This window comes from Elgaria multicarinata, chromosome 5 (assembly GCF_023053635.1).
Source record: "Elgaria multicarinata webbii isolate HBS135686 ecotype San Diego chromosome 5, rElgMul1.1.pri, whole genome shotgun sequence".
Lineage (NCBI taxonomy): Eukaryota > Metazoa > Chordata > Lepidosauria > Squamata > Anguidae > Elgaria > Elgaria multicarinata.
Genome location: NC_086175.1, coordinates 139656391 through 139682279, shown reverse-complemented (window position 1 = coordinate 139682279; position 25889 = coordinate 139656391). Strand labels below are relative to the sequence as shown.

At 46.9% G+C, this 25889-nt stretch overlaps 1 protein-coding gene across 1 annotated transcript in view; it reads left to right on the top strand.

Annotated features, from left to right (window-relative positions):
* Positions 1–1694: 1694 nt before the first annotated feature.
* Positions 1695–25889, top strand: part of ATG16L2 (autophagy related 16 like 2) — an 83386-nt gene continuing 59191 nt past the window's right edge. The window contains 1 exon segment of the mRNA XM_063127810.1: positions 1695–1806. Within this exon segment, the coding sequence (XP_062983880.1) occupies positions 1695–1806 (112 nt within the window).

Here is a 25889-nt window from a genome sequence, read left to right as displayed (position 1 = left end):
GACTCCCGGAGGGGCGCAGGGTGTTTTTTTTAAAGCAAATTTTCCAACTGCACAAATGTCCTGTCAGACACACACAGAGACACACGGTCAAGCCAAACACATTATTTATTATTGTTATTATTATTATACTTTCATGACTGGACAGATGATCACCAACACTTGTAGCACCTTAAACTTAAAGGCAGATTGACAGGGCCATGTGGATACCCAGGAAGGTCGACAGACCAAGTGAAGAACACCACTGGTTGCCACCTACAGCCCCCAATTGAAACCATGGCAACGGACCATCCCTGAACTCCAGCCCATCTTCAGCACAGACACTTCTCTCACACACACAAGCCTTGGGAGGCAGACCAGTCCTGGCCTACAGACCACCTCCCAACCTGAAGCGGATGCTAACCAGCAACAGGACACAGGACAGAGACACAGACACAGAGGGACCAGACCCTGCAATAGAGCCAAGCGCCAACTCTGCCCCCACATCTATTCAGGCAACCCTGTCACAGGACCCAACAACAGGACCTTAAGATCATCTACAGGGGCCCTTCTCCGTGAGCCCCTGCCAAAGGAAGTGAGGCAGGTGGCTACTAGGAGCAGGGCCTTCTCCGCTGTGGCACCCCGGCTGTGGAATGAGCTCCCCAGAGAGGTCCGCCTGGCGCCTACACTGTACTCCTTTCGTCGTCAGCTGAAGACCTTTTTATTCTCTCAGTATTTTAACACCTAATTTTAACTTAAATTTAAATTTTACTGTTTTAACTCTGTATTTTAATTTTATATCAATTTTGCTGCATGGTTTTTATCCTGGTTGTGCTTTTTATACTGTATTTTGTATTTGTGCTTTTAACCTGTTGGTTGTTTTATTATGGTTTTAATTTTTGTGAACGCGCCCAGAGAGCTTCGGCTATTGGGCGGTATAAAAATGTAATAAATAAATAAACAACACCAGTCCCACCATCAAGGGCTCTTTCACCTGCATCCTTACATAATTTGTGTTACCTGCCAACCCTGACTTTGTGTACTGTTAAGTTCTTAATACACACATACACATAACACGTCTTATTTTTTCACCACTTTTTTCAACTGCACATTATCAGATTACCAACTGCACATTTTTTCCGCCTACTGCACATTTTGTATCCAACTGCACACTAAAAAAAAAAAAAAACCTGGAGGGGCGCCGGCTCTGTGGCGGAGCCCCAGGCCCATTCAGAGGACCCCAGCAGGGCGCAGGGTGGGGAGAGCGCCCAGGCAGCAGCTGCCAGTCAGAGTAGGCAGCATTGGGCCCGGTGGAGGGGCTGAAGAAGGGTCACTCTCAAAAGGGGTGTGTGGACAGCCACCTGTCAGGGATGCTGTAGGGTGGATTCCTGCATGGAGCAGGGGGTTGGACTCGATGGCCTTAGAGGCCCCTTCCAACTCTGCTATTCTATGATTCGGATTCTCTGTAACTCCGGTTCTGCTGGCGAGCCGGGGAGGGTGCCTTTGCCGGGGAGAAGGGTTTATAGGCCGAGGCCCCTTCCGCCGGCTGGGGATGGTGGGAGTTGCAGTCCAACCCACCTGGGAGGGCAGAAGCAGGTTTAAAGGAAGGCTGTTCCGATAGGCGGAGCCGAAACTCCCGGGGATTCCCCCCTCAGGCCCCGCCTCCTGGGCGGTGACGTGGCGGGGAGTTCCGTCCCCCTCCCGTCCCCGCCGCCGCCATGGCCGAGAGCAGCCGGTTGTGGCGGCGCTGCTGGAAGCGGCACATCGTCCGACAGCTGAAGCAGCGCGACCGGGCGCAGAAGGCGCTCTTCCTCGGCCTGGTGCTGGCCTGTGAGGGTGGGGGGCGCGGCGGCGGGAGAGAGAGGGGGCGCGCTCTGCACATGCCCAAGGGCGCCCTTCGCAGCAGCAAGACGGGCGGCTAGGGTGGCGGTGCTGGAACCAGCTCCGGGGCGTTGGATGGGGTTCAGAGGCTGGCCGCGCGGAAGGAGGCGGGCCGCGGGGCTTCGGGGAAGAGAGCTCGGCGAGCATGTGCAGAGCGCCGCCAGCGACGGTTCCTGGGCGACTCCGAACCACGACGCTTTTGCTGCTCGGGACAGGTGCCCGGAAAATCTCGCGTGGGTGAAACCAAGACCATGGCCTGCATTATTCCGTGCCCTGCAGGACACGGAATAATGGACTCAAGTTACAGGAAGCCAGATTCCAGCTGGACATCAGGAAAAACTTCCTGACTGTTAGAGCAGTGCGACAATGGAATCAGCTGCCTAGGGAGGTGGTGGGCTTTCCCACACTGGAGGCCTTCGAGAGGCAGCTGGACAAGCATCTGTCGGGGATGCTTTAGAGTGGATTCCTGCATTGAGCAGGGGGTTGGACTCGATGGCCTGGTAGGCCCCTTCCAACTCTGCTATTCTATGATTTTATGAAAACCGCCCCAGTGCAACTCCTGCCTGCAGTTTCTGCAATAGGCCAGCCTAACCTCCCCTGGGCAGCGGCGCTCACTGGCCTCCGGCGTCTGTTTGCTTGCAGTCCGAAGGCGGGGGGCGGCGCTGTCACGTTCCCACCAGGGCTTTTGTTCGTGTGCGCAGTTGGACACAAAATGTGCAGTTGGAAATCTGATAATGTGCAGTTGAAAAAAGTGGTGAAAAAAACAAGACACGTGTTATGTGTATGTGCAGGGCCGGTGCCAGACTATTTTGCACCCTAGGCAGGTGAGCTGCTTTCACCCACCCACACCCACCCCAGCGTACCTGGGCGTGGGGTGCCATCTCGCCCACCCAGCTGAAGCGAAGCCAGGATGCTGGGGTGGGGGGGCCGGCGGGCAGGCAGCTTCAGAATGGCGCGCCCGGCCGGAAGCCGCACTGGGAGAGTGACTTCCAGGCGCACCGTTCCGAAGCCGCCCGCCTGCCCACCCCCCTACCCCAGCATTCTGGCTTCGCTTCAGCGCCCACCCAGCCGAAGCGAAGCCAGGACGCTGGGGCGGGCAGGCGGGCAGCTGGCTTCAGAACAGCGCACCCAGAAGCCACCCTCTCAGAGCCAGTGTGGGAGAGCGCCTTCCAGGTGTGGCGTTCGGTGCCCCCCTTATCTTGGCACTCTAGGCAGCCGCCTGAGTAGCCTCTATGGTAGCACCGGCCCTGTGTATGTGTGTATTAAGAACTTAACAATAGACAAAGTCAGGGTGGCAGGTAACACAGATTCTACAAGGATGCAGGTGAAAGAGCCCTTGATGGTGGGACTGGTGTTGTTGGGTCCTGTGACGGTGTTGCCTGAATAGATGTGGGGTCAGAGTTGGCCCTTGGCTCTATTGCATGCTCTGGTCCCTCTGTCTGTGTCTGAGCTTTATCCCAACCACTTTATACTGTGCAATCACTGCGAATTGTGTGCAAAGGACTCCGAAGTTTTCCAGCTTATAATCTGCTTTCATTGTGAAGTACTCCCAGGCATCCTGCTTTAATTGTGCTATAAAGGCAAAAGACTCCCCATATTTTGATACCAGTTTCCGAGCGTATCATCCGAGCGGCCGCTGGGGCACAGGACCAGGATTTGAAGAAAAAATAAAACAAATGCTTACATCTGCGTAAGCTTTAAAGATAAAGACATCAAAATCGGCACAGTGATAGATATTAAGGAGAGCTTTAAGCATAGCAAATTTGAAACGGATTGAGTCATCTGTTGATTTTTTTAATGATTTTTTTACATTTCCCCCCTTAAACCCATTTCCTGGTATGCAAAGGATCTAGCTGCCCGGTAGCAACAACAAGAACGCTGACAGCTTAGCACTGTAGGGGATAATTCGAGGGAAACAGGTACGTGGGATGAAGCAACCTGTGTCGTGTTGCTAGTTAGCATCCGCTTCAGGTTGGGAGGGTGTCTGTAGGCCAGGACTGCTCTATCTCCCAAGGTTTGTGAGAGAGAAGCGTCTGTGCTGATGATGGGCTGGAGTTCATGGATCATCCATTGCCGTGGTTTCAATTGGGGGCAGTATAGGTGACAGCCAGTGGTGTTCTTCTCTTGGTCTGTCATCCTTCCTGGGTATCAGCATGGCCCTGTCAATCTGCCTTTAAGTTTAAGGTGCTGCTAATGTTGGTGATCATTTGTCCAGTCGTGAAAGAGAAATAATGTGTTTGGGTGGGGCGGGGGCTGGTGGTGTCTGACAGGGCATTTGTGCAGTTGCAAAATTTGCTTTTAAAAAACCCTGGTTTCCGCAGGCCTCTGATTGCACTTAGTAGACCTCTCCTGGCAGGAGTGCACACCATCCAACTGGCTGCTGTGTTTGTGTATTCCAAAAGGGAGCCCAGAGCCGGTCCTACCACTAGGCAAGGCCAGGATTTGTGGGTCCATTTAGAGCATCTGGGTGAGGGGCCGACAGACCTGAGCTGTGGGGCAGTTCCCTGTGCAAGGGGCACCGAAGTGACCAAGGGATGGTGGTGTGCCTGCACCTTCCATTCATTTCAGTGGAGGGAGGTTGTAGGCTCTCCCACACTGGAGGCCTTCAAGAGGCAGCTGGACAACCCTCTGTCAGGGATGCTTTAGGGTGGATTCCTGCATTGAGCAGGGGGTTGGACTCGATGGCCTTAAAGGCCCCTTCCAACTCTGCTATTCTATGATTCTATGATACATGGGATGATGTGGTATCAATTAACATCCTCCATCTCTCTGCTGTTTTGACCTCCACTCAAGTCCCTCAGGTGGGTCTTTTCCAACCTGCCCACTTCTCAACATGCCCAGACTTGGATCCAGGGCTGCCTCCGTAGTGTGGAGGCCTTCAAGAGGCATCTGGACAGCCGTCTGTCAGGGATGCTTTAGGGTGGATTCCTGCATTGAGCAGGGGTTTGGATTCGATGGTCTTATAGGCCCCTTTCAACTCTACTAGTCTATGATTCTATGATTCTATGACATCAAAGATTTTAATGGGGCTTTTTGAGGTGGGGCCCATTCAGATAATGTGGATACGACATGCATAGCATGTTCAGAGGAGGGCAACCAGGATGATCAGGGGTCTGGAAACAAAGCCCTATGAGGAGAGACTGAAAGAACTTGGCATGTTGAGCCTGGAGAAGAGAAGATTGAGGGGAGACATGAGAGCACTCTTCAAATACTTCAAAGGTTGTCACACAGAGGATGGCCAGGATCTTTTCTCAATCCTCCCAGAGTGCAGGACACGGAATAACGGGCTCAAGTTAAAGGAAGCCAGATTCCAGCTGGACATCAGGAAAAACGTCCTGACTGTTAGAGCAGTACAACAATGGAACCAGTTACCTAGGGAGGTTGTGGGCTCTCCCACCCTAGAGACATTCAAGAGGCAGCTGGACAACCATCTGTCTGGGATGCTTTAGGGTGGATTCCTGCATTGAGCAGGGGGTTGGACTAGATGGCCTTATGGGCCCCTTCCAACTCTGCTATTCTATGATTCTGTTAGATTGCACAGCTGAGCACCCTGGTGGATTGGGCCTCTGCTGCTTTAGCAGGAAAGAGGATGCCATTTGGATTTTGTGCCTCAGGCACTGAGATGCCTTGGCCCAACTCTGGAAACGCTTCACACCTCTTCCTGGCCTGTGGAGAAGGGCTCTCGCTCAGTGATAGAGCTGTATGCTCTGCACACTGACAGCCGTCTCAGGTTCAATCCTTGATCACCTCTCCCATTAGATGTGATGGGGAAGAAAGACCTGAGTCCTGGCTGGCGACTGCCAGTCAGAGTCGCAAAACTGGCCTAGCCATAAGTCAGGGGCAGCAGGTAGGTCTAGTGGTGGATCTCTGGGTGATTTGCAAAGATTTCTAACTGCCAGTCGTTTAACAACGGCAGCAACGCCATGACTCCCCACCCCTGTCCCTAAATTATATCCTGCTGAAATGAAGAACGCTTGGGGTAAGCAGGAGTGGATTTTTGTCAGCGCTGTTCAGTTCCGCTACACAAAACAAACTCCTGCGCTCAGAATCCTTTAATTCTAAGCGTCTGTCTTCTGCACCGGGCTCTAGGTGGTGGGTCTTGGGGTCCTAATAAAAACACAAAGTAGACCCTGCAAGCCTGATGTCTGCCTGCCCTGGGAAGGCGCTTCTGCCACACCTCTATAGTGACTTTTGAAACAATTTAAATGAATAAATGAATGAATGAACCAGGTGATGTGTGTGTACATCTATCTGTTTAGATCAGCCTTCCTCAACCTGGGGCGCTCCAGATGTGTTGGACTACAACTCCCAGAATGCCCCAGCCAGCTCGCTGGGGCATTCTGGGAGATGCAGTCCAACACATCTGGAGCGCCCCAGGTTGAGGAAGGCTAGTTTAGATCAACATTGCATTTCCTCTCTCTTAAGGTCCCTCTTCCCCCTAGCCCCCTGTATATATAGTGTAATCAAATGCAAACCAGACCAGAGCTTCTCTATCTAATAGTTGTGCAAAAGGGAGAGATTGCAAGGAGATTCTCTTTTTCTGCCCACCTGTTGAAGGTACAGAAGCCAGGCTGTCCTCCTTTGCCATCTCTTTCCAAGAAAGGTCTCTCTCTCTCTCTCTCTCTCTCTCCCTCTCCCTCTCCCTCTCCCTCTCCCTCTCCCTCTCCCTCTCCCTCTCTCTCTCTCACACACACGCACATGCACACGCACACACACGGGTTACTTAGAATTATAGAATAGCAGAGTTGGAAGGGGCCTACAAGGCCATCGAGTCCAACCCCCTGCTCAATGCAGGAATCCACCCTAAAGCATCCCTGACAGATGGTTGTCCAGCTGCCTCTTGAAGGCCTCTAGTGTGGGAGAGCCCACAACCTCCCTAGGTCACTGGTTCTCTTGTCATACTGCTCTAACAGTCAGGAAGTTTTTCCTGATGTCCAGCTGGAATCTGGCTTCCTTTAACTTGAGCCCACTATTCCGTGTCCTGCACTCTGGGAGGATCGAGAAGAGATCCTGGCCCTCCTCTGTGTGACAACCTTTTAAGTATTTGAAGAGGGCTATCATGTCTTCCCTCAATCTTCTCTTCTCCAGGCTAAACAGGCCCAGTTCTTTCAGTCTCTCTTCCTAGGGCTTTGTTTCCAGACCCCTGATCATCGTGGTTGCCCTCCTCTGAACATGCTCCAGCTTGTCTGCGTCCTTCTTGAATTGTGGAGCCCAGAACTGGACGCAATGCTCTAGAAGAGGCCTAACCGGGGCCGAATAGAGAGGAACCAGTACCTCACGTGGTTTGGAAGCTATACTTCTATTAATGCAGCCCAAAATAGCATTGGCCTTTCTTGCAGCCATATCGCACTGTTGGCTCCTATTCAGCTTGTGATCTACAACAATTCCAAGATCCTTCTCGTTTGTAGTATTGCTGAGCCAAGTATCCCCCATCTTGTAACTGTGCATTTGGTTTCTATTTCCTAAATGTAAACTTGGCATTTATCCCTATTAAATTTCATCCTGTTGTTTTCAGCCCAGCACTCCAGCCTATCAAGATCACTTTGAAGTTTGTTTCTGTCTTCCAGGGTATTAGCTATCGCACCCAATTTTGTGTCATCTGCAAATTTGATAAGCGTTCCCTGCACCTTATCCCAACTCCTCTCCCAACACACACACACACACACACACACACACACACTAATTTAACAGTGTAGAAAAGGGGGAGCATTTCTGGGGGAGCACAAACCTGGCCAATTTAACCAAATTTAACAAAACTGCCCATAACACTGTGTGTAGCTCTTTTTATTTTGGATGCAAACAGAAGCCCAAATATAAGGTGAAGAGGAACATTGCTTAGGAAGTTGCTCAGTTAGGCTGCCAACATTTTTGCTGGCCACTGCTCCTGTGCCTTTAACAGCAGCTTCACCTGCAGACGTGGGACAGGATCCAGCCATGTCACTCTCTAACACATAACGTTGGTGTGGGGCCATTGCAGTCGTGCTAGAGGCCCCTTAGGCTAGTACAGTGGACTTGGTGTTAGCAGAACGGAAGCGTGGCTACTGCCATGAGCAGTTGGCCTCCGTGGTCGGAAGATTCCTGCACTGAGCAGGGGGTTGGACTCAATGGCCTTTTAGGCCCTTCCAACTCTACTATTCTATGATTCTATGATAAGAGTTTCCCCTGATGATTCCTGTACATCAGGCTCCTGCTAAAGGCACAAGGTTAGCAACACAACTTATGGAGTGACAAGGAGAAAATCACAAGGGGACACAATTCTCTTCTTCTTTTTTTAGCAGAAGTGCTGCCGTTATATGCACGCAAGGGCTGCATGTGTTAGACAAGAGGCGTTTTGAACCGAGAGGCCTTTTCTCCAGCGACCAGAGTTAGTTCTGCATGCCACGTCCAGCTTACTTCTCTAATCAAGCGTTAAATTAAATATACACGCACATAGGCGTGCGCAGCACATTTCATTAGGGGGTTCAGCCAGGGATTTTTTTTAAGGTAAACGTTGATTAAATATACAGTAATAAAGGACTTTTTTCATTCATCAAACAAACAAAATAAATGAAAACTGAAGTAAACTGTATTTTTTTAATTAACAAGTAATCTGTACTTTAAAAATACACATTTTAAAATAGAGACTCTGAATACTATTTTTTTGCTGTAGTGATAACCAGGCATATATAAAGATACAGTCAATTTTCACCATCTTTAAATTTAATCAGATAATGACCTAATCCAAACTTACTAAAACAGATTCACATTTAAAACAGATTCTATCACATTAACAACGAGTGTCATCTTAAGTTCCAGCACCATACATAGAATACACCATGCATAAAATGCCCTAATAATAATTTTAAAAGATTGCCCTGTGTGCTGCTGAGCAAAGAATTTGGAATGAGGTCCAGGAAAGAGACTTCTGGGGTGAATATAGTGAGGACGAGGGGTGGCTGCGAGCCTAGCATAAGAGAGGGCTGGCTGGCAAGATTTGGAGAACTTGGGGGAGTGTAGGAGATCTGGAAGTAGGGACATCTCTGGAAGGCCGCGAAGGGGCTATTGGCAGAAGACAGGAGATAAAGGAGAAAAGAGAGGATGGGAAACCGTCACAAGGGCACATCAGTCTTCTTTACTGATCAATTGTAAGCCGTTCCGGGAGCCTTTTAGGCTGAGGCGCGGGATAAAAATACTCTAAATAAAAATACTCTAAATAAAATAAGGGCAGAAGAAGAGGATTGGCGTAGGGGGAGCCCTGGGGAAAGAAGAGAGAGAAATGCCCCTATGCGTGGGGGTAGAAGAGGGAGAGAGGGTGCAGACAGGAGAGGTATGAGTGTCCCGGAGGGGAGAGGAAACAGAGGTAATGTTTAGCCTTGAGGAGAAGCCTGAGGGGAGACATGATAACATTCCTCAAATACTTGAAAGATTGACACACACAGGAGGGCCAGGATCTCTTCTCGATCATCCCAGAGTGCAGGACACGGAATAATGGGCTCAAGTTACAGGAAGTCAGATTCCGGCTGGACATCAGGAAAAACTTCCTGACTGTTAGAGTATGACAATAGAACCAGTTACCTAGGAAGGTTGTGGGCTCTCCCACACTAGAGGCATTCAAGAAGCAGCTGGGCAACCATCTGTCAGAGATGCTTTAAGCTGGATTCCTGCATTGAGCAGGGGGGTTGGACTTGATGGCCTTATAGACCTCTCCCAACTCTATTATTCTATGATTCTATGAAAACAGTAGTGTAGATCCTGCTTGAGACACCTGGGCCCTGTACACCTAGGAAACCCAATGTATGTTGTTCAGTATCTAAATTATAGCCAGCTCTTGCCAGGGCTGGCCCAAGATATTTTGCTGCCCAAAGTGGAATAGCAAATGACATGACCCCCCACCCCACCCCCAAACTCACAGTGCAAAGCCAGTAAAGTCATTTTGGCACTTGAGGCCAGTGGACAATAGCTTATTATGCCATAATAAAGTTGTGAGTCTTCCAGATCTCACAGGATACTTTACGGCTTTTGAACACAAAAGAAGAAGAGGACTATACCACAACCTGGCCTTGTGGGTCATGTAACCAGCAAGTACAGTCCAGAAAGGAAATCCAGACACAAGCAATTCAAGCCAAACCACACCACATACCCACATACTGTATTATTTTGCCCCAGTCCAAACATTGGTGCTCATATCCCTTTTTGCTGCAGTGCCACTTCTGCCCCCTTGACCCAGATAAACGGCCTGGGCAGCTTGGAAGAAGCAACAAGTAAAGAAGGCCTATGGCACTCCACTGAACATGTCAACAGCCAGTCTACCCACTCCTCCCCTTGCCAGGAGTCACGCTGCCTATAATGGCAAAGTATCGTAATTGCCTGGGCATCTCTCTCTGCATAATCAGGTAGTAGCTTACAATGGTGTTAAGCAATTTTAGAAACCATATGTAATAGTCTTATAGACCCCTTTATGTCTTAAAATGCGTTGCTTCAGTTCAAATGGCAGATATATCTTCCACACTGACAGCTGCTACATTCCTGATACTAGACCAATAGTATATATATGATTCAACACATGTGAGGAGTTTCACATTTTAAACTCATTTAAGGTGCAAGCCTGTGCATATTTAGAATGAAAAGAAGTCCTACAATTCTCAGCATACCCCAGCCAGCCATGCCAGCTAGGGGATTCTAGGAGTTGAAGGACTTTTTTCTGTCTAAACATGCATAAAATTGTGCCTTTAACTTATCATGTCACACTAACAGGAATACAGGAATCAAATAGGATTTCCTTCTTCTGTGGGACACACTTACTTAGGAGTAAGTACCATTTTGTTATAGGAAAGGATAATATATTTTTAATTAAAATTTAAAAATAACTATCACCTGGTACAGAACCTGGCTGGTTCACTGTTGTAATTATTTGATTGGGACTGAAGTAGAGGGGCACTAATTTTGCTGTACTTATTGTCTTTAAATATGGTTAAATATCCCAGTGTGGGATGTACTTAATATGGTTAAATATCCCACAGTTACCTTGCTATTCTATTTCTACAATTCTTTTTCTCCTGTCCTTTCTTCATCCTCTCTTCATTTTCAGGCTGCATCCGGTGAACATTTACCTCAGAGTAAGTTTGATTGATCTCAATGGGGCTTACTTCTGAGTAGACATACATAGGATTGTGCTGCAGCTCTGTTTAAAGTGACACAAGATGCACACATCCAATGTTTACCAAAAGAATGGCTTGAAAAAAGGGGGATGGACACCCTAAAATAAGCAAGGGCAGATAGGAATTGTTTTAGCATGTATTCTGAAAAAGGTGCTGCTGAATGAATCCTCCTTAGCCAGGAGGTCCTGGGGGGGCATTGCAGTTCTCCCCCCTTCCCCCTTTATTTTCTCTTGCTGGAGACCAGACAATAAGCAAAATATGACTGTTAGTTGACTGTCAAACTAAAGAACATAATATGCAAACTACTTTAACAGTATGCCATTCAAAAGTTGCAGCTCTCCAAATCGTAGTTCCCACATGATTTTATTGGGGTAGATATGAGAGCCAGTAATGTAGTTGTTATTAGAGTGTTGGACTGGGACTCAGCAGACCTTAGCTAGATCTACACTCGAGCTTTTTAGCAGCATTGAACTGCATTAATAACTGTTGGGGCACATTACACATCTGTATACTGCTTTTCTAGCATTTGTTCCTGCTCTTTATTCTGTATTATCTAAAATGCCACAACGTTGTGTGCGCTACAAGGTATAAATGCGCAAGAAAGATATAGAGTCACCATGATGGGATCCTATCGATATGACACAAGGTGTACATCTGGCCCTGGGTTCTATTGACCACTTGGCTAGGCAAGTCAATGACTTGCAGCCTAAACTTCCTCACAGGGCTGTTGTAAGGATAAAATGGATAGGAGGAGGATCATATACAACTCCTTGTAGGAAAGGCAAGATATAAATGTAATAAACAAGTCTTTGGATTTTCATTTTGGATCCACCCATCCACAATAGCTTCTCTGTAGTTCCATGCAATTGCTAAACATTCTTTTCATGGTTGCTCAGAAGTGTTTAGAATTATGTTTAGAATTGCAGGATTTATTCCCAAGTGTTTAGAACTGCAGCCTCAGAATCATGTTTGCAACATGTATTCACAGGCCAGATTATACACTTGAAGGCTGCAGTCCTATGCATGCTTACTTGTATCACCAATGGAGCTTAATTCTGAGATTTGGCATGCATTGCATGTAATTTGAGTCGCTGTAAACAACAAGTTAGCACCATCTGCTGTCTTGTTCTTTCCCGATTTCCTCAGCACTTTATTCAAAGAGCAAACTTTAGATGAGTCAAGCCTGTTTTGCTTAGGCAGAAGCTATTTATTTATTCAGCTCATGGTGTCTCCTCGTCAGGCGCAGCCTGGGCGGGCTTCTCCAAGGGAAGTTGCGCCGAGGAGGAAGAGGTGCCGACAGTAACTGACTGGAAACACTCGCCCAGCCTCTCGCTGGTTGTGGCCAATGTAGCCGCCTCCGCATTGCTAATAGTTCCTCAACTTTTGTGACTGGAAGTTTCGTGTTTTTTTCATGGCGGACTGCAGAAGGCGTTCATCCCTCCCCTGGGGCAGGACTTACGTGCTTTTATCATATGGAGTCTCTCCCTGAAGTTGCTCGGCAGCCAGGAACAGGGCAAACATGGCGGCGGCAGCGCATTAGGGGGTTCAGCTGAACCCGCTGAACCCCCTGTCTGCACGCCAGTGTACACGCATTCCTCTGAGGAGCTCAGGGCATCATTATCCCCACTTTGCAATTTGTGTATTTGGCGATTTACAAGCTGCTTTCCAGCTAACGTCAAGAGCAGCGTCGGTTCTGCCTGTGTCCCTGCCTGATTCATCTCCATGTGACTCCTTGGTTCCTCGATATCTGGGGCGCCCATGCGCGCCAGGTGTTTAGAGTGCTTCGGACGGTGCTGAGTACATTGGCGTGTTTATGCTTCCTTCCTGGGAGGGGTGTGCTTGTGAGAACAAATCAGGCGTGCCGGGGCAAAGGTTCCTCTCATGCTGCTAATCACTGCAGTGCACCTCTGCCACTGAACAAGCTTCTAAGTAGCCCTTCTTGTATCCCTGGTAGCCAACCCCGACTCCCTGGGAGGGGAGTGTGCGCTGAGGATGGGCCTTCAGCTGGCCCTTGTGACAAACTAAGCGATGCTAAAACAGGTGTGTTATACTTCCAGGTTCCAACATAGCTCCAACATTATACTTCCAGGTTCCAACATAGCTCCAACATTATACTTCCAGGTTCCAACATTTAATAGGGATAAATGCCAAGTTCTACATCTAGGAAATAGAAACCAAAGGCACAGTTACAAGATGGGGGATACTTGGCTCAGCAATACTACAAATGAGAAGGATCTTGGAATTGGGCGGTATAAAAATGTAATAAATAAATAAATAAATAGTTTGAGATCGCAAGCTGAATATGAGCCAACAGTGCGATATGGCTGCAAGAAAGGCCAATGCTATTTTGGGCTGCATTAATAGAAGTATAGCTTCCAAATCACGTGAGGTATTCGTTCCTCTCTATTCGGCCCTGGTTAGGCGTCATCTAGAGTATTGCATCCAGTTCTGGGCTCCACAATTCAAGAAGGACGCAGACAAGCTGGAGCGTGTTCAGAGGAGGGCAGCCAGGATGATCAGGGGTCTGGAAACAAAGCCCTATGAAGAGAGACTGAAAGAACTGGGCAGGTTTAGCCTGGAGAAGAGAAGATTGAGGGGAGACATGATAGCACTCTTCAAATACTTAAAAGGTTGTCACACAGAGGAGAGCTGGTTGTCACATCAGGAATAGCTTCCTGACTGTTAGAGCAGTACCACAATGGAACCAGTTACCTAGGGAGGTGGTGGGCTCCCCCACACTAGAGGCCTTCAAGAGGCAGCTGGACAACCATCTGTCAGGGATGCTTTAGCGTGAATTCCTGCATTGAGCAGGGGGTTGCACTTTTGAAACAATTTAAATGAATGAATGAATGAACCAGGTGATGTGTGTGTACATCCATCTGTTTAAATCACCATCGCATTTCCTCTCTCTTAAGGTCCCTCTTCCCCTTAGTCCGCTGTATATATAGTGCAACCAAATGCGAAGCAGACCAGAGCTTCTGTATGTAATAGTTGTGCAAAAGGGGGAGATCGCAAGGAGATTCTCTTTTTCTGCCCACCTGTTGAAGGTACAGAAGCCAGGCTGTCCTCCTCTGCCATCTCTTTCCAAGAAAGGTCTCTCTCTCTCTCTCCCCCTCTCTCTCTCGCACGCACGCACGCACGCACGCACACACACACACGGGTTGCTTAGAATCATAGAACCATAGAATAGCAGAGTTGGAAGGGGCCTACAAGGCCATCAAGTCCAACCCCCTGCTCAATGCTGGAATCCACCCTAAAGCATCTCTGACAGATGGTTGTCCAGCTGCCTCTTGAATGCCTCTAGTGTGGGAGAGCCCATAACCTCCCTAGGGAACTGATTCCATTGTTGTACTGCTCTAACAGTCAGGAAGTTTTTCCTGATGTCCATCTGGAATCTGGCTTCCTTTAACTTGAGCCCGTTCTTCCGTGTCCTGCACTCTGGGAGGATCGAGAAGAGATCCTGGCCCTCCTCTGTGTGACAACCTTTTAAGTATTTGAAGAGTGCTATCATGTCTCCCCTCAATCTTCTCTTCTCCAGGCTAAACAGGCCCAGTTCCAGTCTCTCTTCATAGGGCTTTGTTTCCAGACCCCTGATCATCCTCATTGCCCTGGGGCATTGTGGGAGTTGTAGTCTAACACATCTGGAGCGCCCCAGGTTGAGGAAGGCTGCTCTAGTGTGTGATGGCTCAGCATACCAGAATTGGAAACCATTGTTAGAATTGGGTTGGCTATCAGTAGTTTGAACCAACATTGACTTAGCAAGAGGCCTGGCAGTTTGTCTGCTTCTGTTGGCCGCTGGGTCAGCAACCCTCCGCTTGATCTATGAGGGAAAGTGACAACAGTTGGGACTGTTTAGCTGTGGGGCGGAGGGGAGACCTGATAGAGGCAGACAAAATGACACCTGGCATGGAGAATGTGGCTGGGGAGACATTTTTCTCCCACTCCCATAATACTAGAACCCAGTGGAGTCATCCCCTGAAGCTGGTTGGTGGGAGATTCAGGACGGATAAAAGGAAGGCCTTCTTCACCTAGCACAGAGTTTAACTATGGAACTCACTACCACAAGATGTAGTGATGGCCACCCATTTGGGTAGCTATAAAAGGGGGTTGGATAAATTCCTGGAAGAAGCCGCTATTAGTGGCTACTAGTCCTGATAACTATGTGCTACCTCCAGAATCAGAGGCAGTAAGCCTACGTACATGTGGGTCCCTGGCCGACAGCTAGTTGGCCATTGTATGAACACAATGCTGGACTACATCAATCCTTGGTCTGATCTTTTGATTTATTTTATTTATTTGTTGCATTTGTATGCTGCCTTTTTTCCTCCAACGAACCCAAGCCGGCATACATAGTTCTCCTTCTCCTCTCCATTTTTATCCTCACAACAACCCTGTGAGGTAGGCTGGGCTGAGAGTCTGTGACTGGCCCAAAGTCACCCAGTGCGTTTCCATGGCCGAGTGGGGATTAGAACCCAGATCTCCCGACTCCCAGTCCAACACTTTAGCCACTACACCACACTGAGGCCACAGCTAGACCTAAGGTTTATCCTGGGATCATCCAGGGTTCGCCCCTGCCTGAGCACTGGATCCCCTGTGTGTCACCTAGATCAGCCTTCCTCAACCTGGGGCGCTCCAGATGTGTTGGACTACAACTCCTCTGGAGCGCCCCAGGTTGAAGAAGGCTGACCTAGATGAACAGGTTTGACCCCTGGACGGTCCAGGGATAAACCTTTGGTCTAGCTATGGCCTGACCCTTCTTCTGTTCTTCTCTTAGGCCAAACCAGATGTGATCTAGGAGGTCCATTAGCATCTCCATGGGAGTGCTGTGTTTTGGGAGAGAGGGTTTAACTCTTTCTGCCCATGCCCTCTCCAATCATAGAATCATAGAATAGCAGAGTTGGAAGGGGCCTACAAGGCCATCGAGTCCAACCCCCTGCTCAATGCTGGAATCCACCCTAAAGCATCCCTGGCAGTTGGTTGTCCAGCTGCCTCTTGAATGCCTCTAGTGTGGGAGAGCCCACAACCTCCCTAGGGAACTGGTTTCATTGTCGTACTGCTCTAACACTCAGGAAGTTTTTCCTGATGTCCAGCTGGAATCTGGCTTCCTTTAACTTGAGCCCGTTATTCCGTGTCCTGCACTCTGGGAGGATCGAGAAGAGATCCTGGCCCTCCTCTGTGTGACAACCTTTTAAGTATTTGAAGAGTGCTATCATGTCTCCCTTCCATCTTCTCTTATCCAGGCTAAACATGCCCACTTTCAGTCTCTCTTCACAGGGCTTTGTTTCCAGACCCCTGATCATCCTCATTGCCCTCCTCTGAACACGCTCCAGCTTGTCTGCGTCCTTCTTGAATTGTGGAGCCCAGAACTGGACGCAATACTCTAGATGAGGCCTAACCAGGGCCGAATAGAGAGGAACCAGTACCTCATGTAAATTCACCTCATGTAAATTGCCCCCTTCCCCTGGATCTGCTGTTATTTTATTTGCAGCATTTAGAAACACTGTGCATCTAGATTCTGGAGCAGTAAACAATAAACAACAAAAAGACAAAAGAAGTGAAAAAACCATATTAAAAATTGCTATTTTTAAAAACAGAGTACTGGTAAAAAGTGTGGCTGCTCCATCAAGGAAAGCTTCCTGGAATAAAGATGTTCTCAGGAGGCACTGGAAATAGCATAGTTTTGGCACCGGCCTAATCTCTGGAAGCAGGGAGTTCCATACAAAGGGGGCCACCACGCTGAAGGCTCTTCTCCAGATGGACTCCATTTGGGCCAGAGGTCCAAGTGGAACCACCAAAAGCAAGCCGACTGATGACCTCTGTGACCGGGCAGGTTGGTAAGGGAGAAGGCGCCCTCTCAGGTCTCCTGGTCCCAAGTTGTTTAGGGCTTTGTGCACTAGTACCAAAACCTTAAACCTGGCCCAGTAGCAAAAAGGCAGCCAGTGCAGTTCCTTCAGCTTCATGCTACCTGCTGGGGAAAAGGTGGGAATTGACGGAGAAGAAGAGGCTAAATACCCTCTCGGAAATGACTGCCTTCCCAGTCTTCAAACATCTCTGCAGGGTTGCTAATTAGCAAAACAGAAACCGCAGGAGATCCACGATGAGGATCTCTGCCTCCCGTCTGGGTTGGCCTTGACTCTCGGCGGAGTAATTCTCCCTTTCAAAGCTCTCTTTGTTTTACATCCATATTAAAAAAAATTACATGTGCCGCAAATCCCATAAATTGCACGATCACTTCTTCAAACTGAGTAGTGACTCAACGTGTGCCGTCTCTGATCGGATTAATAGATGACGCTGGCTGGCAGTCGTTCGCAACTGGCCTGCCCCCGTGAATGCATTTCCCGTTTGTGCTGAACTTCTGGGCGTATTTACTGACAAACGCTGTTCTTCCTTCTCCCAAATACAATGTATTTCTGTTCGCCTTCTCGCAGGAAACAACAACAAATGTTATTTCTTTTGGAGTGAATGTTTTTCTCTCATATTTATTTATTTTATTTACTGCCCCATAGCCAAAGCTCTCTGGGCATTTTACAAAAGTTTAAAACAGTGAATATTAAAAAAGTATACAAAATTTTAAACCATCAAAAGTATAACAACAACAGTATAAAAACAGCAGTATCCATTTAAATGACAACAGTTCTGGGGTCCATTAAAAAACAAACTTAGCATATGTTGTTAAATGCCTGGGAGAAGAGAAAGGTCTTGACCTGGCGCTGAAAAGATAACAATGTTGGTGCCAGGCGAGCCTCATCGGGGAGATCATTCCACAATCGGGGGGCCACCACCGAAAAGGCCCTCTCCCTTGTTGCCATCCTCCGAGCTTCTCTCGGAGTAGGTACCTGGAGGAGGACCTTAGATGTTGAGCGCAGTGTACGAGTAGGTTCATGTTGGGAGAAGCGTTCCATCAGGTATTGTGGTCCCAAGTTGTGTCAGATTTCAGGATCAGATAGCAGGGGATGGAATTACCTGAAGAGTTGCTCCAGTGAGAGTAGACTGGGCAGTAAGCCTGTGTGCACCAGTTGCTGGGGAACATGGGTGGGAGGGTGTTGTTGCACCGTGTCCTGCTTGTTCAATCCTGGCCGATGGCTCTTTGGCCACTGTGTGAACGGAATGCTGGACTAGATGGACCCTTGGTCTGATCCAGCATCAGGGCACTTCTTACGCTCTGCATATTTATTTATTTAATTTATTTATTACATTTATAAACCACCCCCCCAATAGCCAAAGCTCTCTGGGCAGTTTACAAAACTTAAAAAGATTAGATTAAAAAGACTAAACATTAAAAATCAATATACAAAATTTAAAAACATGAAAATAGCTAAAAATGTAAAACAATTTTTCTTTTTTAAACACTCAGCCAGGCCAGAGCTTGTTTTGGAGTCAGTTAAAACTCAACATATGCTGTTGAATGGCTGGGAGAAAAGGAAACTCATAACCTGGCGTCGAAAAGATAGCAATGTTGGCGTAGAAAAGATAACAATGTTGGCGCCAGTGGGTAGGTTCATGTCGGGAGAGGCGTTCCGTCAGGTTTTGTGGTCCCAAGCCATGTAAGGCAGCCTTCCTCAACCTGGGGCGCTCCAGATGTGTTGGACTACAACTCCCAGAATGCCCCAGCCAGCTGACTGGGGCATTCTGGGAGATGCAGTCCAACACATCTGGAGCGCCCCAGGTTGAGGAAGGCTGATGTAAGGCTTTAGTTAAAACCAGCACCTTGAATCGGACTCGGAATCATACAGGCAGCCAATGCAAGCAGGCCAAAGATACAGTCTTGTATCTTTGAACCTTCTGGTCCCTGTTATCATAGAATCATAGAATCATAGAATAGCAGAGTTGGAAGGGGCCTACAAGGCCATCGAGTCCAACCCCCTGCTCAATGCAGGAATCCACCCTAAAGCATCCCTGACAGAGGGTTGTCCAGCTGCCTCTTGAATGCCTCTAGTGTGGGAGAGCCCACAACCTCCCTAGGTAGCTGATTCCATTGTCGCACTGCTCTAACAGTCAGGAAGTTTTTCCTGATGTCCAGACGGAATCTGGCTTCCATCCGGCTGCTGCATTTTGCGTGTAGCTGGCAGGGTAAGGAGGCACCACTGTGCCGGCGCGGATTGAGAGACTCGCTCTGGTGCCGATAAAAGTGATTAAAATCTTTAATATTTCTCGTCTGTATCCAGGATGCTCGATGTTTTGGGTTAAAAATAATCCTTCCTCAGGAGCTACAATCAATCAAATTAACACAGTTTTAAAACTTATTTACAAGACCAAACTCACATGGGATACAACACCTATGGTATTCTCAACATTTCAATAGCAGTTTATTGTCTAAACAATCAAATTTAGAGATTATAAATAATGTAATTTGATTCATAATTTTATAAGAAATTTTTTATAAAGAATTTTAAAAATGTTTTTAGAAAACATTCTCACAAAGTGCAGCAAATAATTTTTACTAGAACATTAAACATGAACCCCAGTCATTATCTAACTAAAATTCTTGCAAAGCCTGCGTTGTAAAACCTTTTAATATCAAAACTTTTTACAGTTTTAAATGTCCTGGGCTGGAAATAGTATAGTAAACTATATGCATAACACATATTGTACAATTCTTAAACACTGACCTGACGCTGGAAACCTTATTCGTATATGTTAAATACTTTCTGGAGCTTTTTTCCCCCTTTTTGAGCGTTCGGCTGAACTGCCTTTGCACAAGCTGCAGCTTCCGAACCGTCTTCAAAGGCTGCCCCACATAGACTGCATTGCAGTAATCTAACTTGGAGTTTACCAGAGCATAGGCAACTGAAGCTAGGTTATTCCAGTCCAGATAGGGGCGTAACTGGGCCACCAACTGAAGCTAGTGGAAGGCACTCGGTGCCATTGAGGCCACCTGGGCCTCAAGTGACAGAGATGGTTCTAGGAGAACCCCCAAGCTATGAACCTGGCAGGTTTGTATGTTCAGACAGATGACAAAGTAATTTGGAGAGGGTCGTCGTGCTCCGGGGCAGATCACACGCTCTGCATATAGAGCAGAGATGCAGCAACTCTGGCTTGAGGGCCAAATCCTGCCCAGCTAGGGGTCCAGATTGCTGTGCCCTCTTCCTTTGGCTTCTCCCCTTTCCCCACAACCACCGAAGGGTGGTTTCCAATTTTTGTGCAGTTTCCCCCCTCTCCGGAGGCTTAGTTATTGGCAGTAAAAGCTTGACACAAAAGCATGCTGGTATTTTTTGAAATGGAATTCAGGCTGAAAGATGTAGAGGGTTCCAGGTTCAATCCCTAACATCTTTGCTTAAAGAGGATCTCCGGTAACATGGTGGGTGGGCCTTTATATAGGTCATGAGAACATCAGAAGTGCCCTGATGCTGGATCAGACCAAGGGTCCATCTAGTCCAGCACTCTGATCACACAGGGGCCAACCAGCCATCGGCCAGGGATGACCAAGCAGGACATGGTGCAACATGGTCCCACCCATGTTCCCCAGCAACTAGTGCACACAGTCTTCTGCCTCGAATACTGGAGATAGCACACAACCATCAGGGCCAGTAGCCATGGATAGCCTTCACCTCCAGGAATTGATCCAACCTCCTGTGCTACGACACAAGCTCTTTACCACAGGCCTGTCTGCGGACGCTCCCTGCTCAAGCTAAGCGCCACCACTTTATGAGCTTGAGGTGAGGGACAAACACCACCCAGGGCCGGTGCCAGACTATTTTGCGCCCTAGGCAAGGTGAGCTACTTTCACCCCCACCCACCCCCAAAATGACAACTTTGATTTTTAACAACATATGTTTCCTGGAAAAAATAAGAAGCACTGCTTCTTATTTTTGCAACTGCTACATTTATTTTCAAGTGCAAGAAATACGTCATGCCAATTATAGCAAACAAATTGGAAAGGAACGTCTATGGGTCTAAAATGCATTATTTAATAGGAATATCACCTCCAAATCATCCCCCCCAACTCACACACGCGCGCACACACACACTCAGCATCACTCACTCCAAGCACACGCATGAACACATGCATTCCCTCAAAGACCCCATGCACCCCATACATTCTCTCTCTCTCTCTCTCTCTCTCTTCCGGGCGCGTTCCGGAAGTCCGAACATGGAGCCGCCCCACCCCCACCCCAGCGTCCCTGGCTTCGCTTCAGTTGGACGGGCACGGAGCCCCATCTCGCCCGCCCAGGCCCAGCTGAATCCTCGGGCCGGGCCAGCTCACAGAATGCGCGTGAGTGCTGTGCTGTGCCCGGCGCCCCTCTTAGCTTGGTGCTCTAGGCGGCCGCCTGAGTGGCCTCTATGGTGGCACCAGCCCTGACACCACCTTTCTACAAACTATGTGGAGAAAGGGGTTAAACAGGAATTATTTCATGAATTATATGTGCTGATGGGGAATTAATATCAGAATGGGCGTTATATGTATATAACTGCCGATGATAAATGCCAAGAAGACACGTGGGATTTTTGTGGGAGTAAAACAAACTGAATAAAAAAATATTTCAATGTTCCCAAACTTTGTTTCGTAATAAAACTTGTCTTTTGTTCAAACTTCTCATCCAATCCTTTCTCTCTTCTCATGCATACTTTCCTTTCTCTCACACCTTCACTCTTGAACTTTCTTTATTATCAGGATTGTTTAATATACACTAACTGACTATCTGCACGCTACACTCAAAAGACAACCCTCTCTACCCTGATCCTCTAATTCTCCCCTCAAACCCAAGTACTTTAAACCCCCCCTTATCCCCTCAGTCATCCCCTTATATATCCTCCTCTCCCTACTAAAATATTCAGTCTCCCCCCACTCAGGTCAATATTCTAAACACAGTAGACACAAATTTAGACATACATTAAGGAACTGACTTGTGGGGTGTAATGCCTCACACACCCCTTTTAAAGCCATCCAAATGGGTGGCCATCACTACATCCTGTGGTAGTGAGTTCCATCATTTAACTCTTTGCCCAGGCATATGGCGGCACATCTTAATCACCCACATGTTTAGGTTTTTTTAACGGTTTTTAATGCTTTCTGGGTGTATGTTCTGTGTTTTAGAATTTTAAAATTTGTATACTTGTTTTTATCTTAATTTTAGAATTTCTGTAAACTGCCCAGAGAGCCCTGGCTATGGGGGCGGTATATAAGTGTAATAAATAAATAAATATAAATAAATAAATAAAACTATGCGCTGTCACATAGTACTCAGAGGTCGTCGACATGTTCCCTCTGAGTCCTTGGTTTTCCCTGGCCCTTTCGCTGATTTGTCTTTTTCCTGGGACGTTGCTTCACCTGTTATGATCTTGCCTGCTATTTTGTTTTTAACTATGACTGTACTCTGCTATGGAGGCTCAACAGGCTGTACGTTTTTATATCATTGACATAATATTTCCTCTGTTGCACCATGATTATGAATGATAACCTTTCTGTGACTGTAGACTCTTTCGTTGACAATTCCTTTGTTGACCTGACAAAGAAGAAGTTCACTCTTGCGTTTGTTTGGCCTCATCTCGACTGCCGGCCTGTGATCATAAATGGCCTGGGAGGCCTGGATCCCCGCTTACATGCAGAGGTGCTCTTGCAGGCCTACCACCCCTGTTTGAGGAAGCAGGGATTTTCCAGCAGTGACTCCTTAACATGGAATGCTCCTCCCATGCAAGCCTACTGTTAGAAATGCGATTTGAAATAAAGATTCAAGGACAATGGTGAAAGCACTCTGTTACCTTTATTGATACAGAATTGCAAGTCTGGGTGTCCAGCAAAGTAGGCACACCCTCCAAGCACATGTCACGACATCTTATACCCTACACCCGGCCGAAGAGGTCCCTCCCCGTCTCGTGATTGGTCAGAGACTTGTGGGGTTACAGCCTATCCCGGCACGCAGCTTTGTCCCGCCTTTGATTACTTGCTTTTTCATTTCATTTAATATTCCACCCATCTCTATTTACTTATGCCCAAATATAGGTTTGATTTATCTGGGCCTACCCACTTTATTGCTCTTGATCATCCCTCCACCCATCAGGTAACCACAAAAGTCATAAGTTCAAAAACAACAGATGTATGTTTCAGTTTTGTCACTTCTTCTGACCACTAGTCTAACCACAAGTTCCGTATTATTCTCTTTTACTTCAACTGAATAGTCTAACGGCGCTTTGCACCTGTTTGGGCCCTTCCCTGTCCATTAATTATGCCTCAGCGAAGATCAGTGTTTCCAGGCTGAAGCTATTTTCAACCATATATTCTCAGTAGCAAGACCCTGCCCCATTGGCCCACACTCTAACAAAATCATAATATACATTTTGGCATTAGCTTTATTGAATATATATTGGCATTAGCTTTATTGAATATATATTGGCATTAACTTTATTGAAAAAGTAACATATCTCTTTATTTCTCACAAATCCCTCCTCTTTATTCACCCTGTGTTATCTTTTTCACCACAGTATATAAAGATGTATTCTTGACTGGACCACATGTTCTTAGACCATTTCTTATCTCTATGCACACACTCTCACTGTTAAAGAATGCCATGGCGTTGTCCTAAGTCGTTTTACTTTTCGTTGCGAGGATTTTTATGCTTCGTTATTTCAGGAATATCTCTGATCTGAGTTTACAAAGACAGCCATGCTGATTGACCAGATGTCGTTCCATGGAGGGGGCTCTTCAGCAATCTCCTTCCACTGGACACCTGTCTTTAGTGCTCACAGGGGGCTTTCCAACTTCCTCCTGGCAGCTTGCTTCATCTTTTAACTTCTCGATCAGATTTGGACAACTCTCAGTCTCTGGTACAGATGGGTCATCTGGATCACTTCCATGGCATCCAAGGTTCAGCTTTTCACATATGTTGCTTGGACTTTTTAGATTTGGGCTATCAGTCTGTGTAGGCTTAGAACACAACAGATTATTTCTTCCTTGATAGAGACAGTCTTACAGCTATAGATTCTCCAAACATTTCTATATGTGTTGGACAGTCAAATACTTGCCAGTTGTTCAAGTGCTTTGAACAATTACAGTGGTCAGTCAGGAACAAGGGTCCAAACTCTCTTGCTTCCAGCTCATAACTTCTGTTGTTTTAATTTGGTATCAGGCAGCAGACCTGTGGCTTCTAGGTCTGGTGCTGTGAAAACCTGTGAAGAAATCTTCTTGCACACTCATTAGTTTGGGATTTCTCATCAAACAATCTTATGGTTCTAATTATAAATCACTCTGTCTTCTATTCAGTCTATTTTAAGACAGGAAAGAATTAAAACTAGTTTCTTAGATTCAAGGTGGTACTAAAAAAATCACTTTATACAAAGGTCTCTCTCCCCCCTTGGCAATGTAAGGGAAAAGATTCAGAACAGTGCTTGTTTAGATTGTCATAACTGATCCTTCTTCCTTGCCCTCCCAACATGCTCAGATGGGTGAGTGAACCCATCAACCTTGCAAACTTCACCATTACATGATTCTCCTAGCAATGAATCTTGAGACCTTCTTGTCACATACTCCACCATCTTCAACCAATACCTGTTAACCACTCCCTCTCCGGTTTCCCTTTTTGGCGCTTGACATTCTTTCTAATGGGCAAGATTCCTACCTCTTATTTCTCTTCTTGGTTTTCCACTGAGCTGTGGGGAAGGAGAAACAAGAGGTATGTGTGTGTGTCAAGCGCCTGGTGATTTAACCAGCGGCTAGGGCCTGTCCCCAACCCTGAGCAACCGACCCCACCTAAATAGGCAAATGGGACCCCTCTCTCCCACCTAGGAGCAGGGGGTCTATTTTATTCAATTTAAATCATTTAAAAATCACCCAAGGGTGGCATTTTGGGAAAGGGAAATGAGGAATCTTGGAAGAAGGACGGGAGAGAAGAGTTTGGGCGAAGGAAGTAGTGGGAAATCAGTTATTTTACCATAACAAAGGTAGTTAAGGTAACTGAACATTCAAGTCTCTCTACAACATTAGTAAATTCAATTACTTTTAAAAACTCTATACATATTACATAATTCTTAATTAAGTCTCAGGATGCAATTGGCTTAACACCATAAGATATCCACATACTATTTTTCCATTTTTCTTTGACAACTATATTTTTGAAATTAAGATTCTTTCAAACAATTTCTCAATGAGAGGGCTATTTGGCCCTTGGGCCTCCCACAGCTGTCTTGAAATTCTTAGGTTTACAAATTAGTCTAGCTACGTAGCAAATTGAAAAGGAACATTGAACGTTAGTGTGGATATTTATAGATAAGCCCTTTGCTTTATCAAAAATAATCTATTTTATGCTTCATACCTGGGACAGAACAAACACAACCTCTATTAGGGAGGCTGTGGTCTCTCCCTCATTAGAGGTATTCAAGAGGCAGCTGGACAACCATCTGTCAGAGATGCTTTAGGGTGAATTCCTGCACTGAGCAGGGGGTTGGACTCGATGGCCTTGTAGGCCCCTTCCAACTCTGCTATTCTATGATTCTCTATTACAAGTATCTACTTCCTCTTTTCTGTCAGCTTGACGAAACTACAACATTTCCTGTTTGCAATCTGGTGTTATCAAGGCAACCTCACTCTTGCCTGGGAGTGGTTTTTAAGTTTCAACTTTTCAATCATGTGGATCTCAGATATGTTGCTCTCAACAAAGAAAACAAGATACCTGGATTCAAGGTAATAGATTTATCTGGATTCTCCATGCAATATCTATTCAATCTCTGATTTGATTAAAAAAAAAAACTTTCTACATACAAAGCAGATGCAGTACCTGCTCCCAGACAAGGCGGAAACTTGCCACTGGCTGCTGTTGAACAATCACACCGCAGCCATTTCAATAAATCATTCTCTACAAGTTGGTAAGCTCAATGTAGGGGTTTGGGTTGTTTTATTTCAACTTCAGTTTCACTTTAACCCCGTTAAATGCTAACACTCCAAACTGGAGGGTGTAGTTTTTT